A 20009-nucleotide genomic window follows, 5' to 3' on the forward strand; every position below is an offset into this window, starting at 1 on the left:
ATCTGAGGTTACTGATAATACTATCCTTACAATTTGTCGTTAATTTAGAGCACGGCTAGCAAGGGTCCCAACCCACTTCCACGGTGCAAGGCTGAAATTATTTCTACATTTGTAGATAACTCTCCATCCAAGAAAAATTGTTGCGTCCTTCCCGCCAAGATATCCTTAAACCAGTCACAAATTTCTCTTGACACAACGCACAGTCATACTTTCGATGATACGCGTGTATGTGGTAGAGAGTCAAATGTTTTTTGCAACTCAAGAAATACTGCCTCTGCAATATGTTCACTGTCTGTATATATGGAGGAACCATATCGTCACGAACATCTCACTGGGTACACATCTGTCAAGTGCATGCTCAGCTATTTAACTTGTGCCACTCCAGGTTTAAACGTTTCAAGTAGGTCACTGAGATATGCTACTAATGCCTCCATATCTTGTCTGCTGACCGTATAAGTCCTTCTACTTGTTTTACTTGCCCTTCGCACTTTCGATAATCATTGTTGATACAAATGCATCGTGGTCACTGATCGTGATGACGACTGGAGAAATACAAAAAAAAAAAAGAATATGTCCTGTGGATAGGGAGGATTCGTCACCTGGCTGTTTAGTGGCTTGTGGTGTACTATCTAGGTTCGTGGCGATAGTTAAATGAATGGCAGTTTGAGGGCTGCCGCACGTACAGCTGAAATAAACGGTCTGTGTACTGAGATTACACTATCAGTACAGTTGGTGGCCCACTACACACACACTTTTACTAGCAGCTGAACTTGTCAGCTGGCCTTCAATGGCTATATTTTCCCTCGAGTACTGTTTCACTCTAAATCCACCTCATTACTTTCTCTTTTAGTCTGTTTCTTTGCAAGTGTTTTAAACTTTTTGCATTGTTATTTTGTATCTTTTGTGTTCCACCATTTTTTTTATAATACTGCTATCATAATCCTACTTGCATGTTTGATTGATCTGCCTGTTCTTTTCTCCACAGTCTTCTAGGAAGGCCCAGAAATCTGCTGTTTAGATAGGTTTTTCATAATATGCCTCGTTAGACATGTATCACCCGTTATAAGAATATTAAAATATTATTTTTATAAATTCTTCGAGTTTGTTTTCTTTTGATGAAAGTATTCAGTTATAATTGCGGTCATGTCTGCTTACGTAGTTGAGTGGTGTACATAGGTTGCGACTTCTATCGTTGGTTCTCAAGATATACGCTGTGCGCCCATGCAGCATTCCTTGGGGATCTTCACATGACAACTTACAGGAAGGGTCTTTTTAACTACGGCGTAAGCTGAGGAATTAAAGAATTAGCTGTAAGCGTGTCATCTGTGAAGTGAGACGTTAAGCAATCCAAGAGTTGTTCATAGGAAGAGTTGTTATCTGAGATTATTTTGTTGCTAGATTTCAAGATCATTGGACCCATTCCCATCGCCATGTGCAGTATTGCCAATTTCTAGTAGGAAATACCAAGATGGAGGAAGTAGATCACAGGCGATAATTTAAAATGATCTATAAAAATGGTGGATGTATGCAACTAATAGTATATAGAAATGGAAGGGAATAAATTTTGTCGGGATATCCGGAAATACGTCAGTTATGTCGAGTAAAAAAAATGGTGACAAATTCGAATAAACCTATTAGCTTATTTGAAATCAATACCGGGAAAATTTAGGTTGATCAGATGATAGATGTAATGTGCTTCTCTTAAGAGAAAAAATGGGAGGAAATTCAAAAGAGGTTAACTGCACTAAGTTAAAATGGCAGCTAGATGGCGCTTCTTTCACAGTGATTTCCCCCCCCCCCTTTCCCTATCACGTACCAATAAGTTTCAACTTGCTCTTCGCTTACTCCTCCTGTTTTATATTCTGCAGTTTTCAACGAGTGACAATTCTGTGACAGTGACACAGGTCTCTCCTTGCCTGACGCTTGAAGTAGATTTTCCTCTCGATAGGCAAAGTCACCAAACAACATTACGTTATATTTTTGCATATTGGACGCAAGAACTGGTCATATCTAAAGACTCTTGAGATGGAAATTTCGAACAATTTTCTCTAATTTCGTTCGTTTACCGTTTTAACTTAGCAGAAGTGGTTTACTTCTGCTGTCTGCGATTTTTGCCCATCACAAATCTTTCAGCAATATACAAGAGAAGGATAGAGGGTCAATGACCTTGAAACTTAATATCCCTGCGAACGTTTCGAGGACTGTCAGTAGTTTGCTACAGTTACTTTGACAGTGGAAGGATCAGTAGAGGCGGAAAATTAGAGAAAAACACAGAGAGTAGGCGTGCAAAATAAGCCATAAAGCTGCATTGTGACGATTCCGACTGAAGCTCGTGAAAAACTTAATGTCTCGGTGGTACCATCTTTTGCTACTACTGCAGGATGTGTAATACCTAACCAAGTTATTATTGGTTAAACTGCTATCGCAACAATAACAGCCTAAAGTAAACATGTACATAGCAATTGCATCATAACTTCTTCACTTTGTATTTATCTTAAGAGATGGTGCTGCTGGTCCAGTTATTAGTAATAATAATGAATGAATTGCTTTATCTTGCGTTTCAAAAGTGGCTTTTGCAATTAAAACTAGGCAATATTTCATCATGTAACCCGATGTGTACTACACTCCTGGAAATTGAAATAAGAACACCGTGAATTCATTGTCCCAGGAAGGGGAAACTTTATTGACACATTCCTGGGGTCAGATACATCACATGATCACACTGACAGAACCACAGGCACATAGACACAAGCAACAGAGCATGCACAATGTCGGCACTAGTACAGTGTATATCCACCTTTCGCAGCAATGCAGGCTGCTATTCTCCCATGGAGACGATCGTAGAGATGCTGGATGTAGTCCTGTGGAACGGCTTGCCATGCCATTTCCACCTGGCGCCTCAGTTGGACCAGCGTTCGTGCTGGACGTGCAGACCGCGTGAGACGACGCTTCATCCAGTCCCAAACATGCTCAATGGGGGACAGATCCGGAGATCTTGCTGGCCAGGGTAGTTGACTTACACCTTCTAGAGCACGTTGGGTGGCACGGGATACATGCGGACGTGCATTGTCCTGTTGGAACAGCAAGTTCCCTTGCCGGTCTAGGAATGGTAGAACGATGGGTTCGATGACGGTTTGGATGTACCGTGCACTATTCAGTGTCCCCTCGACGATCACCAGTGGTGTACAGCCAGTGTAGGAGATCGCTCCCCACACCATGATGCCGCGTGTTGGCCCTGTGTGCCTCGGTCGTATGCAGTCCTGATTGTGGCGCTCACCTGCACGGCGCCAAACACGCATACGACCATCATTGGCACCAAGGCAGAAGCGACTCTCATCGCTGAAGACGACACGTCTCCATTCGTCCCTCCATTCACGCCTGTCGCGACACCACTGGAGGCGGGCTGCACGATGTTGGGGCGTGAGCGGAAGACGGCCTAATGGTGTGCGGGACCGTAGCCCAGCTTCATGGAGACGGTTGCGAATGGTCCTCGCCGATACCCCAGGAGCAACAGTGTCCCTAATTTGCTGGGAAGTGGCGGTGCGGTCCCCTACGGCACTGCGTAGGATCCTACGGTCTTGGCGTGCATCCGTGCGTCGCTACGGTCCGGTCGACGGGCACGTGCACCTTCCGCCGACCACTGGCGACAACATCGATGTACTGTGGAGACCTCACGCCTCACGTGTTGAGCAATTCGGCGGTACGTCCACCCGGCCTCCCGCATGCCCACTATACGCCCTCGCTCAAAGTCCGTCAACTGCACATACGGTTCACGTCCACGCTGTCGCGGCATGCTACCAGTGTTAAAGACTGCGATGGAGCTCCGTATGCCACGGCAAACTGGCTGACACTGACGGCGGCGGTGCACAAATGCTGCGCAGCTAGCGCCATTCGACGGCCAACACCGCGGTTCCTGGTGTGTCCGCTGTGCCGTGCGTGTGATCATTGCTTGTACAGCCCTCTCGCAGTGTCCGGAGCAAGTATGGTGGGTCTGACACACCGGTGTCAATGTGTTCTTTTTTCCATTTCCAGGAGTGTATGTCCATACAACGTATTACTCCTTAATTGTTTTTCTTTAATTCTTATTCGCATTTCTTTTACTAGGCATTAATAACAAACTGTTTGCTAAGTTATTCTGGACGGCAACTCTCATTGAAGGGTACTTCATTATTTTCACATATGCTGTTATGTGCACTAAGTACTAATGGCCATTCTCAGTTTTACCTTTTAGACTTCGTTTGAATTATTTTGGTAAATTCAAACTCGTTGATAGTCGTCCTCAACTCACTCGCAAGGTAATAATCAGCTTTTCAATTTCCTATTGCTCTTACAAAACTTGTGAGTTAAATTAAATTTCAAAAATAGCTCAAAGAATACTTCTGTAATGGAGCTAGAGCTATAAAGAGTGAGCAGCCTACGGCAGGCCACCGTAAATACACCGCGTAGAAATATTTCTAATATCCTCTCGTTGTCAGATTAATTCTTACTGTGAATTTAACAGTTATGTTGTTGATGAACACGACGAAATACATCGGCCGGCTCTGAGAGAAATTAGAATGTCAGATTTAATTGACAATATACTTTCGGACATAACGCATTGTTGCAGCAAGTGGCAGTTCAGAGAGGTGCGTGACACTATATTGACATTGACCCAACTGCCAGTCCCGCATCCCTGAAGGACAGTCACACGTCCTCAACCTATTAAACTCACCTGACCTTACCGTCAGAGCAGTTATTCGTACGGTGTCAGTTCTTTCTGATTAAGTTTTTGACACAACCACACTTCAGGGAGAGAAACTATGCACATGAAAAAAAGTTTTGCGTCACCTCGGTTCCAATAGTTCCGGAACCTGTACAGAAAATTGGAATTCAGATCAATATAAACATCATTTACGCCGTTTTTATTGCTCGTGAAAACCACACATTGCATGTTGTACCACCATACAGCGACACCTTCATAGGTGGTGGTCCAGACTGCTGTACACACCGGTGCCTCTTACATACGGTAGAACGTCCTCTTGCGTTGATGCATGCCTGTATTCGTTGTGGTATACTATCCACAAGTTCATCAAGGCACTGTTGGTCCAGGATGTCCCACTCCTCAACGGCGATTCTGCGTAGATCCCTCAGAGTGGTTGGTGGGTCATTTCGTCCATAAACAGCCCTTTTCAATGTATCCCAGGCATGTGCGATGGGGTTCATGTCTGGAGAACATGCTGACCACTCTAGTCGAACGACGTCATTACCCTGAAGGAAGTCATTCACAAGATGTGCACAATGCGGGCGCGAATTGTCGTCCGTGAAGACGAATGCCTAGCCAATATCCAATATGCTGCCGATATGGTTGTACTATCGGTCGGAGGATGGCATTCACGTATCGTACAACCGTTACGGCGCCTTCCATGACCACCAGCGGCGTACGTCGGCTCCACATACTACCACACCAAAACATCAGGGAACCTCCACATTGCTGCACTCGCTGGACAGTGTGTCCAAGGCGTTCAGCCTGACTGGATTGTCTCTAAACACGTCTCCGACAATTGTCTGGTTGAAAGCATAGACGACACTCATCGGTGAAGAGAACGTGACGCCAATCCTGAGCGGTCCATTCGGCATGTTGTTGGGCCCATCTGTACCGCGCTGCATGGTGCCGTGATTGCAAAGATGGACCTCGCCATGGACGTCGGGAGTGAAGTTGCTCATCATGCAGCCTATTGCGCACAGTTTCAGTCGTAAGACGACGTCTTGTGGCTGCACGAAAAGCATTATTCAACATGGTGGCGTTGCTGTCAGGGTTCATCCGTAGGTAGCGGTCATCCACTGCAGTAGTAGCCCTTGGGCGGCCTGAGCGAGGCATGTCTTCGATAGTTTCTGTCTCTGTATCTTCTCCATGTCCGAACAACATTGGTTCACTCTGGGACGCCTGGACAATTCCATTGCTGAGAGCCCGTCCTGGCACAAAGTAACAGTTCGGACGCGATCGAACCGCAGTATTGACCGTCTAAGAATGGATGAACTACAGACAACACGAGCCGTGTACCTCCTTCCTGGTGGAATGATTGGAACTGATCGGCTGTCGGACCCCTCCATCGAATAGGCGCTGCTCATGCTTGGTTGTTTACATCTTTGGGCGGGTTTTGTGACATCTATGAACAGTCAAAGGGACTGTGTTTGTGATACAATATCCACGGTCAAAGTCTATCTTCAGGAGTTCTCGGAACCGGGGTGATGCAAAACTTTTTTTGATATGTGTAACGATACCATTCTGTACGAATGACTGACATGGAGACAAACTCTTAATGTTACTTCAACCCTTTCTCTGCACATTTAGTCTGAGCGGCTGCCTGGCATGTTCGCTTAATTTTCAAGTGTTGCGTTTAATACACACGAATGTAGCAGCATATCGTTATTATTAAGATTAAATTAAAACACAGAATGCAGTATTATCATGTTAATTTTTCTCATTTTTCCAGTCTTTGGAAAGAAATATTTATTTTTTCAAAAAAATAATTTATTCAGGAAAGAATTACATAAGTTATTACACTGGTAAAACTCCAAAATACGGCATCTTTCGAAACAAAAATTCAAACATAAGGGTATATTACTTTTATAGCCGTAATGGTTTATCACCACCAGCCGATCTCTTTCCACGAAGGCCGTATCTTTGCAGTCGGTGGTAATTCTAAGATCTTCTTGATGAGCTGTTAAAATGCAGATACTGAAATATTTATTCTCTTTTGACTTTTATACAACGCATGCACGTTCAGAAGAGACAACTACCAACTTTTTTATACCATTTTATAGTTTTTCGTACACATTCTACTGAACTTAGCATCGTTTCGCTTCTGTCGATGGCCCCCATATCTTCAGTGTAGCTTATGATGCAAGTCGGTTTTCTTTTCGCTTCAACTGTGCCTCTGTCAATTTTGTCATTCGCTATAATTTCGCTTTTTAATGAAGAGTTTAAATTATCCTCACGTCACTTTTGTCCTGCCACTTGAGAGGAAGAAGTTTACCTGTTGACATAAACTCGATATCACCTGTTTTAAGTTCCTTTGATCTAGCAGGCACGTCTTTACGGTTTCTCCATACAGTTCCACAAGCATTAGTCCCTCTGTCAGGACGATAAGAAAATTACATCGGGCTAGTGTACGAATTGTCAACATACAGCTACATTTAACAAGGTAGCGTTCTAGTGAAGTGAGAAAAATGCTTCCAGGAATTTCAGTATTTACGCCAAAATCAGTCTTTTTTTACGTCCGTTAGTGCACCCACGTAAATAATGAAGTCAAGAATATACCCCGCTTCACTGTCACACAACTCAAAAATCTTTACGCCAAATCTAAGGCGTTTGGGAGGAATGTACTGTTATAAGAGGACACAGTTTTCATAGCGAACTAAAGTCAATTGACAAATTCGCTTTATTTTTCAGATTTTATCATCTCCAGCGTTCTCATTGTTATCAATAAAATGTAACGTTCTTGTTAACAGATGGCACCTATCTCTTGGCTCGATTTGCGCAAACACTGGAGTAGATAGAAACGGATCGTTGCTCTAGTAAATCTTTATTTCACTTTTTCTCACTTGAGTCATCAGTAAATTTGCGGCCAGAAACAATAAATTTCATCAGTGTTTGAGTTTTTCCAAGGCCGCAATCTTGATTTTCCACTGGTATCGTTGCAAAGGTGCTCGAAAATATAAATTACATTGTTCAGCTATGTAATTTGCAATTTCTTTGGTAGAAAAAAGCTTGGAAGCAGTCATACACAGCAGATGAATATCTAAATCCACGAATTTGCAGCCGGAATCAATGTTATAACTTTGGGTCCAAATCATATTTTTTGTGTCTTTTAGCAGATTCTCAGGCTGGTCTTCGGAATCGGATGAAGGAGCGATGATAACTTCAGTTTGCTGATTACTAATATTTTGAATATTTGTGGTGACATATTAAGTCACAGGCTTATCGGAATCACTATCTGTTCAGCCATAGCCATCTGGGTTGGGCGTGAAGAAGTCCTTTGATTCAGAAGTCTCAGCAGTTCGTCTGTAAACCGACGATAATATTATCCCATGTTATTCGATGACAGAGCGTAGCTCCCAAATTGGGTAATGTTACGATATGAATGAACTTTAAAGAGAATTCAGCATTCAATAAGTCGTTCGGATAATTCCCTGAATTCCAATCAGCTCGCAAACTAGTGCAAAAGTGATCTCCAACTTGCTGGTCGCATAGCAGACGTTAATACATTATAGATACCTATAACCTTGTAGCAGGAAACCTCTGTTTGTGTGTATACGCAAGAAGTACTGAAACGGTTGACATATACAGGGTGGTCCATTTTAATCCATAATGGGGAATAACTGGGGGTAGAGGTGAGATACATCGAAGTGTTTTGCATAAAAATTGTAGATGGAAAAGGGGATTACGCACTGCTATTTACGGCTGTAAACTTGAACGTGATTTTCAAGGCGATCTGGAGGCTGAAGTAGTTTCTTTTTTTTACTGAGGACCTTAATATTTGATTTAAGATCTGATAAGAGCGACAAATTTTTTGTATAAAATGATACATTATTCAACGTCATGGCAAGGTTCAATGAAGGTCAAACAAGTAAATGTGTTTTGAGATCTAATAGGGATTAACTCATAATAATACAATGGAAGGGGCATCCCAAGGAACGAGAGACGAGAGGACTCATACGACTTGAAAATGAATGATCTACCAGAGGTTGAAAATACCGCTTCAGTTGTGGAGTTTTTTTATTTATCAGTTGTTAAAATGCGACTGATTTCGGTCTCTTACATGCCCATCTTCAGGTGTTGACGACTTTGTTCTATGACCGTGAGCGCCGCCATGGACGAGCCCTGCGCTCGCGGATGGTACACCGCTGCTGTACTCGCCCACCGTCGCACTCGGCGTCGTGGCGCAAAGTTAAAACAGTTAATGATGGGCGTTTAAGAGCCCGAAATCGGTAGCGTTTTAACTTGTGAAAAATAAAAAAAACTTCACTACTGAAGTGGTATTTTCAACCTCTAGTACAGTGCTCAGTTGCTGATGTCCCTCCAGCAGGATGTTCTCAATGATCTACGATTTATTTATGACGCTATACTTTGTGATGTATTTATTTTTGATAATAAACACGTTAATTAAAACTTAAAGTTCAAATCTCTCTTCACTCTTTCCTGCGTCACAAATGAGGGTTTCAATGAAATAAAGCTCGACATTCAAATGATCTACGATAATTATCTTTAAAATCATGGTTATTGGTAATAACACGTCACGCCTTATGCCTCTTCCAATTTGTATCTAACATTGTATTTTGTTCTATCCCTCCTTTGTTCCGAGTTAACTCCATTAGACCTGAGAACATATTTGCTTACTTGACCTTCATTGAACCTTGCTACGACTTTGAAAATGTATCATTGTGCAAGGAAAAAATGCTGCTCTTTTCAAATCTCAAATAAAATATTAATGCTTACGTTATGCCTGAATCAGCTGCATCACAATTTCATGTGTCTAATGTTGAATGTACAGTAGCCTAGTTGTTTCTGCGGCTACTAGATCGCGCTCGTAGCAACACCATGTTTACTTGCCCACACTTTCTAAATTGGGCACCTCAGTCTCGTTGCAACCCTTGTTCACAGTACGAGCAGCTCTTAGCGGCTCGCCATCTCACAACTGTTCATGACGTCGCCTTTCCGGCTTAGATCTCTTTTAATATGTGACTTGTTAAGTACTGCATCTTTTCCAGTCAGTACAAACTTTAATTTTATTAATGTACCATATACCTAATATGTTTTAGAACAGTTAGTCTAATTCTGAAGACGACGCTCATAGTTGCGTCGACACCAGGTCAGTTTTGACTTAATATTTGTGACCGAGGGCTTATTTGTTCCAATATAAAATATTAGGGTTACCATTTTAAAAAATAATCTCCAAATCATGTTGAAAATCACGTTCGAGGTCACGGCCATTGGTAGCAATGGGTGATCCTCTTTGCCCCCTACAGCTTTTACCTAGAACATTTTGCTGTATCTCATTTTTATACCGAGTTATTCCTCATTATGAATTAAAATGGTCCACTCCGTATATAAGGCCGGAGCAGTGAAAAGATTAATAAATACAGTAAATTCCTTACTTTCCGCATCAATAAAATTTAAGATGGAGGGCTGGGTTCGCTAAGGACTCGTCCACAGAATTCAAAGTGAAAGGCTGTCCACCGCTGGAAACTATTTTTCTAAATTGTACTTTTGTAATTTTCCAGTATCCCTGCGCCTGTGCCCCCTCCCTGGAAAAACGACGGAAGTCAGTACAGTGAGAAAGTGCTTAGTAAGCGTCTTCTTTCACACATGACCAGCCTGTAGTAGTGCCATAAATTACTCCTCGCAGCTGTTTCTCTACGTTGTATTATTGTATATATTGCTTTACATAAAACACCTTTTTCACATGAGGAACTTCGATTAATTAACGCACTTTTTTTTTCAGGTCGCGAGCTGAACTTCAAGAAGTCGACGAAAGAGGAAACCTTCGCTTATGGAGTGAAGTACGACTACAATAGTGTCATGCACTATTCTGCGAATGCCTTCTCCATCAACGGACAGCCCACGATCGTGCCAGCAGTAAGTTGAAAATTAATTGTGCCTCCAATACGGGCCTCTATAACTTTCACGTGTGCTGACAGGTATTTTTTTATTGTTTTCGAAAGAAAGAGATTTTTGCATTATCCATACCATAGATGTTACAACAGCTTTGCACCTTTCAAAATGAGAGCGATTTGACTTGACAGGTATTTTTTCTTCACTTGGCTCTTTTACAAAGTGGTAATTATTGAACTATATGAAATAAAATCGTCATGACTTCTGAACGGTTTCCATTAGGACGTTGGGCGCGGAGCACGATGGGAATTAGTATGAGCATGCCCACGCGCCTTGTTGTTGGCGGCCACTTTCATTTGGATGCGTTCGTCAATAAGCAAAACCGGTGTATTTGGGGGACTGAGAACCCGCATTTCGCGATCGAGAAGTCTCTTCACCCTCAACAGCTGACTTTGCGGTGTGCAGTGTCCAGGCAAGGAATAATTGGTGCTATAAACCTTGATGGCACAGTGACTACCGAACGATACGTGAAGGTTTTGGAAGATGATTTAATCTCCATTATCCAAAATGAATCTGCCACTCGTGGTCGCGCGGTAACATTCTCGCTGCCCGGGAACGGGGTCCCGGGTTCGATTCTCGGCGGGGTCAGGGATTTTCATCTGCCCTGAGATGACTGGGTGTTGTGTCGTCTTCATTATCATCATTCAATCCCATTACGGTCGGAGGAAGGCAATGGCAAACCGCCTCCATTAGGACCTTGCCTAGTACGACGGTGCGGGTCTCCCGCATCGTTCCCCTACGCTCTGTCAACAAACGTGGGATTTCATTTCCATTTCCATCCAAAATGACCCTGATTTCGACAACCAAGAGGGAATAATAAGAGTGGACGATCAAGAACGAAGTGCTCGTATCAAGAAGGGTGTAAGACAAGGCTGTAGCCTTTCGCCCCTACTCTTCAATCTGTACATCGAGGAAGCAATGATGGAAATAAAAGAAAGGTTCAGGAGTGGAATTAAAATACAAGGTGAAAGGATATCAATGATACGATTCGCTGATGACATTGCTATCCTGAGTGAAAGTGAAGAAGAATTAAATGATCTGCTGAACGGAATGAACAGTCTCATGAGTACACAGTATGGTTTGAGAGTAAATCGGAGAAAGACGAAGGTAATGAGAAGTAGTAGAAATGAGAACAGCGAGAAACTTAACATCAGGATTGATGGTCACGAAGTCAATGAAGTTAAGGAATTCTGCTACATAGGCAGTAAAATAACCAATGACGGACGGAGCAAGGAGGACATCAAAAGCAGACTCGCTATGGCAAAAAAGGCATTTCTGGCCAAGAGAAGTCTACTAATATCAAATAACGGCATTAATTTGAGGAAGAAATTTCTGAGGATGTACGTCTGGAGTACAGCATTGTATGGTAGTGAAACATGGACTGTGGGAAAACCGGAACAGAAGAGAATCGAAGCATTTGAGATGTGGTGCTATAGACGAATGTTGAAAATTAGGCGGACTGATAAGGTAAGGAATGAGGAGGTTCTACGCAGAATCGGAGAGGAAAGGAATATGTGGAAAACACTGATAAGGAGGGAATGACTTCCATGGTACTAGAGGGAGCTTGTAGAGGGCAAAAACTGTAGAGGAAGACAGAGATTGGAATACGTCAAGCAAATAATTGAGGACGTAGGTTGCAAGCGCTACTCTGAGATGAAGAGGTTAGCACAGGAAAGGAATTCGTGGCGGGCCGCATCAAGCCAGTCAGTAGACTGATGACCAAAAAAAAAAAAAAAAAATAATAATAAAGACAAGGGGTACAGCGATAACCTCAAAACTATTACTGAGCTGAAACAACCATTCAGGAGGTCGTCGACAGCATCGATGTTCCGACACTTCAGCGGGTCATGCAGAATTTCGCTATTCGTCTGCGCCACATCAGCGCCAATGATGGCAGGCATATCGAACACGTCGTAACTTAAATCTGAAAATCTGTAGGGACGTTAACATGTCGAATTAAGTGTGTGCACGCCGTAGTTTGTAACTAATTTATGTTTCTTTTTCATATAGTTCAATAATTGTCCCCTGTAAGTTGACTGGTATTATGTCTACGTTAGACAACTTGAGAAGTTCCAGAATGAGATGTACCTAATTTATGATTTGTAGCTACGTAGAGCAGTCAGGACATTACGACGGTCCAGACTAATACTGTACTGTCATTTTAGGTATCATAGTTCCTGACAAGCGATACGCAAGTCTTTGGTATGTATCAATAGTACATCCCATCAGACAACTGCCCACCAGTCTAATAATTTCTGTATATCAAAGGGGCTTTTGATCCTAATAGCCTACCAGCTGACACCTAGACTTGTTCAGCAAGGTCCATAACCGCGGATCTGGGAGCCAAAATGTTAAATGGTATTCATCATACCCCTGAAAAGTTCAGAGACGATTATCTTTGTAGTATATTTTTGTGCAAAACCTTTGCATATTGGGGAAGATACACTGCTCTGCAAAACTTATGGACGAACTCGGTAAAGTAACATAAATTATTAACCACTCGGCGGAAATGAATGAAAGCGCATGAGCATGTTGTCTGGTCTTCCAGTCATGCACAGGAAGCTGGACTTGGCATGGCGTGAGGTCAGTGTGACTATGGTACCATATGTGGGTGGCTCCGCAACTTTAGAAATGGCAAAATACAGTGCATATAAATCAGCGAGTAGTTATGGGGCACTGTAGTGGTTTCATTACAACCTGGCAAAACACAACATTTGGATGACATCAGACAGGGAAGAATCATCGGGAAACCGGTGTTGCAACCACATTTAACAGAACTGCGGGGCACGCAATTCCACAGTGACTGCGTGGGGATAGTCTCTTTGAACGACGACACGCCCATCGGCGGACCCTTTGCGATGGTGCCAACGACATAGGGACTCGCTGTACTAGCATGAACGATCGCAGCCAAGAGACTCCAAGTGCAAGTAGAGAGTCTGGCTACCGTCGGCCGTCCTATATTGCGGCGGCAGAAGGCGTTCGTAGTCCAGAGCCAATGTAAGCGACGCCCAGCTGGCGCGCACCATTGGATCTGCCCGATCCAGCATGAAAATAACGGTATCAGACGGAAACTTGAAATTCCATTGCCAACTTAAAGAAACCCTTGGGTGGTATCGATATCTGATACCACCCAGGACACATAATAAATCGTGGTGACTTCAGTGTAATTATTGTCTTCGAATAAAATCGTCGTTTCAGCTCGTGCCACTGCGAATTTCTTTACTTTACTGCAGTAATTCTTTCTACATATGGTCAAAGTGTCACCGAGCTATGTTACGTGGCAGTGACACATGCGGAAGTTACTTTCGTCTTGTAATTTTGTAGTCCACTACATTAGCTATACCGAGATTCAAGTTATCCACAATACTTACACTTGTTTATGGCCTTCGAAGCCTATGTTGAACAGGCATTATTATGGAGGATGGCATATAATGATCCTAGTTTTGATTACAGTAAGAGTGACGGTGTCATGAGAATAACACAATAGAATACAATGTCATGGAGTTCGGTTACCAGAAAAGTCCCGCGATAAGTGCATTCCGAATCCCTTCAGCCTCCTCCACTTCCGTAGTTCTATCTCGCTTACATCACCTTTTGTCACGCATTATCTTTACAAAGCAGCTAACCCAATTTTCAGGAGGGGGCGTAGTCATTCGATGCCTTGTTATCCACTAGCGGTCACACCATCGTTCATCTCCTTCCGATGTGTACTAATGACGTCAGCACGTTACCATCCGACAAGCCCTACATCTACACCTACGTGATTGCTATTCACAATAAAGTGCCTGGCAGAGGGTTCAATCAGCCACCTTCAAGCGGTCCCTCTACCGTTCCACTCTCGAACGGCACGCGAGAAAAACGAGCACTGGTCTTTCAAGTGTCCCCACAGAAAGAAGTCACAGGGGTTCATGTCTGGCGAATAGGGAGGCCAATCCACGCCGCCTCCTGTATGTTTCGGATAGCCCAAAGCAATCACACGATCATCGAAATATTCATTCAGGAAATTAAAGACGTCGGCCGTGCGATGTCGCCGGGCACCATCTTGCATAAACCACGAGGTGTTCGCAGTGTCGTCTAAGGCAGTTTGTACCGCCACAAATTCACGAAGAATGTCCAGATAGCGTGATGCAGTAATCGTTTCGGATCTGAAAAATTGGCCAATGATTCCTTTGGAAGAAATGGCGGCCCAGACCAGTACTTTTTGAGGATACAGGGACGATGGGACTGCAACATGGGGCTTTTCGGTTCCCCATATGCGCCAGTTCTGTTTATTGACGAAGCCGCCCAGGTAAAAATAAGCTTCGTCAGTAAACCAAATGCTGCCCACATGCATATCGCCGTCATCAATCCTGTGCACTATATCGTTAGCGAATGTCTCTCGTGCAGCAATGGTAGCGGCGCTGAGGGGTTGCCGCGTTTGAATTTTGTATGGATAGAGGTGTAAACTCTGGCGCATGAGACGATACGTGGGCGTTGGCGTCATTTGGACCGCAGCTGCTACACGGGGAACGGAAACCCGAGGCCGCTGTTGGATCACCTGCTGCACTAGCTGCACGTTGCCCTCTGTGGTTGCCGTACGCGGTCGCCCTACCTTTCCAGCACGTTCATCCGTCACGTTCCCAGTCCGTTGAAATTTTTCAATCAGATCCTTTATTGTATCGCTTTTCGGTCCTTTGGTTACATTAAACCTCCGTTGAAAACTTCGTCTTGTTGCAACAACACTGTGTTCTAGGCGGTGGAATTCCAACACCAGAAAAATCCTCTGTTCTAAGGAATAAACCATGTTGTCTACAGCACACTTGCACGTTGTGAACAGCACACGCTTACAGCAGAAAGACGACGTACAGATTGGCGCACCCACAGACTGCGTTGTCTTCTATATCTTTCGCATCACTTGCAGCGCCATCTGTTGTTGAAAATTGTAACTACTGTAATTTGGAAAGTTTGTCCGCCTAAAAATGTACTGTTGTCCCAAGCATATTGCAACAAACGGTGTATTTCTATCGCTGCTCGTTTAGTTTTTATTACCGTTTCAAATATACCGGTCATTTTTGAAACACCCTGTAAGTAAAGTAATACGCAAAGAGACAGCACTCACACTGACGTCATCGCTATTTATGATGTTACTGTGAGTTGCACAATCAAACACACTACTTTGTTTTTCTAAGAACCACTTATTTACACATTGCTTTAAAAGATCACAATTAGGCCTAGTTAAAGAAAACTTGAGATGCTTTCTGGCCTGAAGGTCCAAAACCACACCAAAAACTAGAGCTTTGCTGATCCACTATGGACTGTGGGACAACGGCTGACATGTATTTCTTGATACAATAATTTACCAACAGCCGTATGTATTGTAGACATTTATTTTATGAACTTCTTATGTGCAACCAGTTTCAGCATTACATTGATGCCATCTTCAGGCCCCACACGTCATAGTGGTAAAATCGCTATACACGGAAGGGACCATATAACTGGACCTGTGAATCAAATCGCTATGCGCGCCGCGGAGACTTCCTCGCTGCTACGTCCTAACCGACTTACTACATGCAGCACGCAGACAGCATTAAAATAGCTGCTCAGTCAAAACCACACAAGCTACACACGGTTCCGCGAAAACACTGCCACAAACAACTCGAATACTACTAAAACTAGTCACTGTGAAACAACTAGGAGGGATCATAAGTCGACACACACAGAGAGCCGGCCGGAGTGACCGAGCGGTTCTAGGCACTACAGTCTGGAACCGCGCGACCGCTACGGTCGCAGGTTCTAATCCTGCCTCGGGCATGGATGTGTGTGATGTCCTTAGGTTAGTTAGGTTTAAGTAGTTCTAAGTTCTAGGGAACTGATGACCTCAGAAGTTAAGTCCCATAGTGCTCAGAGCCATTTGAACAATTTGAACACACAGAGAACCCGGAAGCGGTCGGCGACTAAATACACGTCGTCCGATGAGACGAGCGACCGAACGACCAACCTAGGTCGTCCCCACTGAAGTCATGTGTGCCGGCAACGGTGGGGCGAGTCATGGCTGTCCGGACCTCACTGCTGCTCCATACCCACTGAACTCCCGACACACGACGACCCGGAAATACTAGCGGTCGCTCCAAAGATAGTACCACAGTACTCGCTATCGATAAGCGCTGCTGCTACCACTCACGGGCAAGCAAGCCAGCAACTTAGTGGCGCCATTAAATCGAATAAGAAACGAGACGGAAGTACCGCCAAGACAAGATGTCAAGCAATAACGGCAGGAACACGAGCTGCGCACGGCTCAATCACAAAAGGCGGAACATGGTTCTTAGTAGGATATGCGATAACTACAGGCGGCAATGCGTGTTCTAGTAAGTGCTCCCATAGCGACTATAAAGTTGGCAAGGATCGTTTACGTTTGTTCGCCACTACGATTGACAAGAGCTGGATGGTTGTGTATTTGGACTTGCTGCAATACGTCTCGTCGACGCATCCCAAACGTGCTCGATGGGATTTAAGTAGGCGGAATGGGCAGGTCACTCCATTCAATGAATATCCTGTTGTTCCTAGAGCTCCTCTACCTGTGTAGTTTGATGCACTGTCATTTATAAAAATGAGGTCAGGGCCGAATTCACCGTCAGTACGCACATGTAGAAGGACTACAGTGTCACAAAAAAGGTGTTCCGTAAGTGTACCATACTCAAAGATTCGAAGCTCACAGCGCCCATGGAAAATTATGCTTCCCTACAACGTAACACCTGGATAACCAAAACGATAATGTTCGACAATGTTCTTGTATGGTCGCTGTATGAGAGTACGTAATGCATCCAGGAATATTGTCGAACATTGTTTTTGTGGACCAGGTATTATGGTGTTACGAGGAGTGATGCAGCATGGGAGTACTGACTTCCAAATCTTTGAACACGGTACACTCGAACGTAAACGTTATTGTGACACTGTACTCCTTCTTCATCTGCGTCTTTTCTGAGGTTCATTCGGCCCTGACTTCATTTTTATAGATTACTGTGCGTGACCTCATCGAAAAGCACAGGTGAGCTCCTCCTGGAACGAGAGGATATTCGGCGAATGGACTGACCCGCCCGTTGCCCCTGCTTTATTCCTATCGCACACTTGTGTGATGCATAGGAGAGATTTACGGTAGGACGTCCTTACGCACTAACGATCGTTCACCGCGGTGAACTCTTTAGCATCCTTACTGTTCTCATGTTGGCATGGATTGCTGTCCATGGTGACAACACGCCCTATTAAACATGTTGTGCATTTTGTGGTGTCTAGGTGTCCATAAAACGTCGCGGTGACTACAGTGTAATTATTATCTTGAAATGAAAGTGTCATTTCTGTTTTTCTCATTGTATGCTTCTTTCAGCTGCCTTCTGTACTGTACTGTAGCAGTTCCTTCTATATGGTACAAGTTTAATTGAGCTATATTACTTTGCAGTGGTACATCAAACAAAAGTTACTTTTGTCCTTAGGTTTAGCACAGCAATGTTTTTACGTGCGGACACAATATGTTGGTTGTGACTAAATCTAAAGTGGTCTCCATGACTTTTTAATGTTTGTAATATACTAGCAATCATTTTTGCTCAGTACCTACATTTCCTAAGGTTACTACTGTGATGAATCGCTCTTAACACACTAACCTGGCACTATATAAGCAGTCTGTCCTCATAAACAGCAGTATTTTAGCACAACCATTCAGTTTACAGTCCGCCAATAACTCACGAGTAGTCAGTTTTACGAGGTCCGATGACAAGTTGTTACGTACTTGCGGACAAAAGGTGAAGTCGAGACGAGCGTACGGAGAGGTAAGCGAGAAGCATTCAGTGAAGTCTACCAAGATAAAAAGACCTAAAATCTTTCGGCATTTACATCTTTGTGAAATAGGAAAAAAATGACAGCAGCCGATAGGAATATTACAATTCTCTACACTGCCATCAGCTGTAATTTCATTACCATTCTATAGTCCACCGCTTTCGACGATACTGTGGTGTCACCGCCAGAGTGCTAGGTGGTAGCCTTTAAATCGGCAGCGGTCCGTTAGTATACGTCGGACCCGCGTGTCGCCACTGTCAGTGATTGCAGACCGAGTGCCGCCACACGGCAGGTCTAGAGAGACTTCCTAGCACTCGCCCCAGTTGTACAGCCGACTTTGCTAGCGATGGTTCACTGACAAATTACGCTCTCATTTGCCGAGACGATAGTTAGCATAGCCTTCAGCTACGTCATTTGCTACGACCTAGCAAGGCGCCACTATCATTTGCTATTTATCTTGTGATGCATGTACCGTCAGACCGATGTTCACCAATTATGGATTAAAGTTAAGTATTCCAGAAGCTCCGTACTTTTTTCACTAGACTCAATTCCTTTAACTGTTCCAGACCTCACGCCAGCATGCGTGAGCTTAAGCGCGTGCCTTTCGGCTATCTCATAGTGGCTTGGCTGTCATGCCAAGTCACAACAGATACACTTCGTCATCATTTGGCCCTAAAAGTAACGCGAAAACAGCAACATTAACACCATCACGACTTCAAAAGCAAAACTAAATCTCGTTTTAAAATATGTAATATATAGTAATTTTCATTAAAAACGAACTATATACAACCTGCATAAATGTATTGTGAAGCTTTGTAGCAATTGTATATTCGATGGTATTCGTATGTTGTACTTCATGTCAGTACTTCTATGCACACGGTCACCTATAGTAAAATCTTCGGTCGAGAATGTTGTTAAACTACTTTTCAACACTAGTGGCTGGCATTGTGAAATGTTCGGCTATGGGCTAACGACTGCAGTCCGTCACAAACAATCGACGGTTAACCTTTGACAAAGCCAACCCCTCCTGCTGGTGAAACGTTGGAAAAAGTTTTAAACATAGATCGGCCGAAGATCCCGAGACAAGAGTTAACAGCCATTACGTCAACACAAAAAAAGATTTGATAATGGAGATGGTTGTACCTGGAGGATCGTGTGAGTATATAGGAACATACAACGTTTCCTGGTCGGTGTTTCACTCTAGAGTCTGATTTTAGAATCACATCAAGGAATGAGCACTAGAAACCACTATAAGCAGTTTTCGGAATTTTCTACAGTTTTTCTTGTCATGAGACATTGGCATTGTGCAGCATTTGCTAATATTACGAGTTCTACATATTTATGTGCTGTATTATATAAAACGCTGGAGAATGCTGTTAATTCTTCAGCTAGAGATTTTAGGTGAGTAAAATGCTGCATATTTGAAACCAGTTACATAACTTGTGGACGGTTAAAGCATAATTCTTGAGTAGTGCACCATCTTCTTTTTTGATAAGGATGGAGGTTTTCTACCACGACACATGCGACGTTTCCAAACGAACTGAGTTTC

At 43.5% G+C, this 20009-nt stretch overlaps 1 protein-coding gene across 1 annotated transcript in view; it reads left to right on the forward strand.

Annotated features, from left to right (window-relative positions):
• LOC124712392 (low choriolytic enzyme-like) overlaps positions 1-20009 on the forward strand; it is a 93588-nt gene that overhangs the window by 68046 nt on the left and 5533 nt on the right. Inside the window, exon 5 of the mRNA XM_047242688.1 lies at positions 10485-10618. Coding sequence (XP_047098644.1) covers positions 10485-10618 — 134 coding nt within the window. The remainder of the gene's footprint in view (positions 1-10484; positions 10619-20009) is intronic.

Source organism: Schistocerca piceifrons, chromosome 8 (assembly GCF_021461385.2).
Source record: "Schistocerca piceifrons isolate TAMUIC-IGC-003096 chromosome 8, iqSchPice1.1, whole genome shotgun sequence".
In the NCBI taxonomy this organism is placed as follows: Eukaryota; Metazoa; Arthropoda; class Insecta; order Orthoptera; family Acrididae; genus Schistocerca; species Schistocerca piceifrons.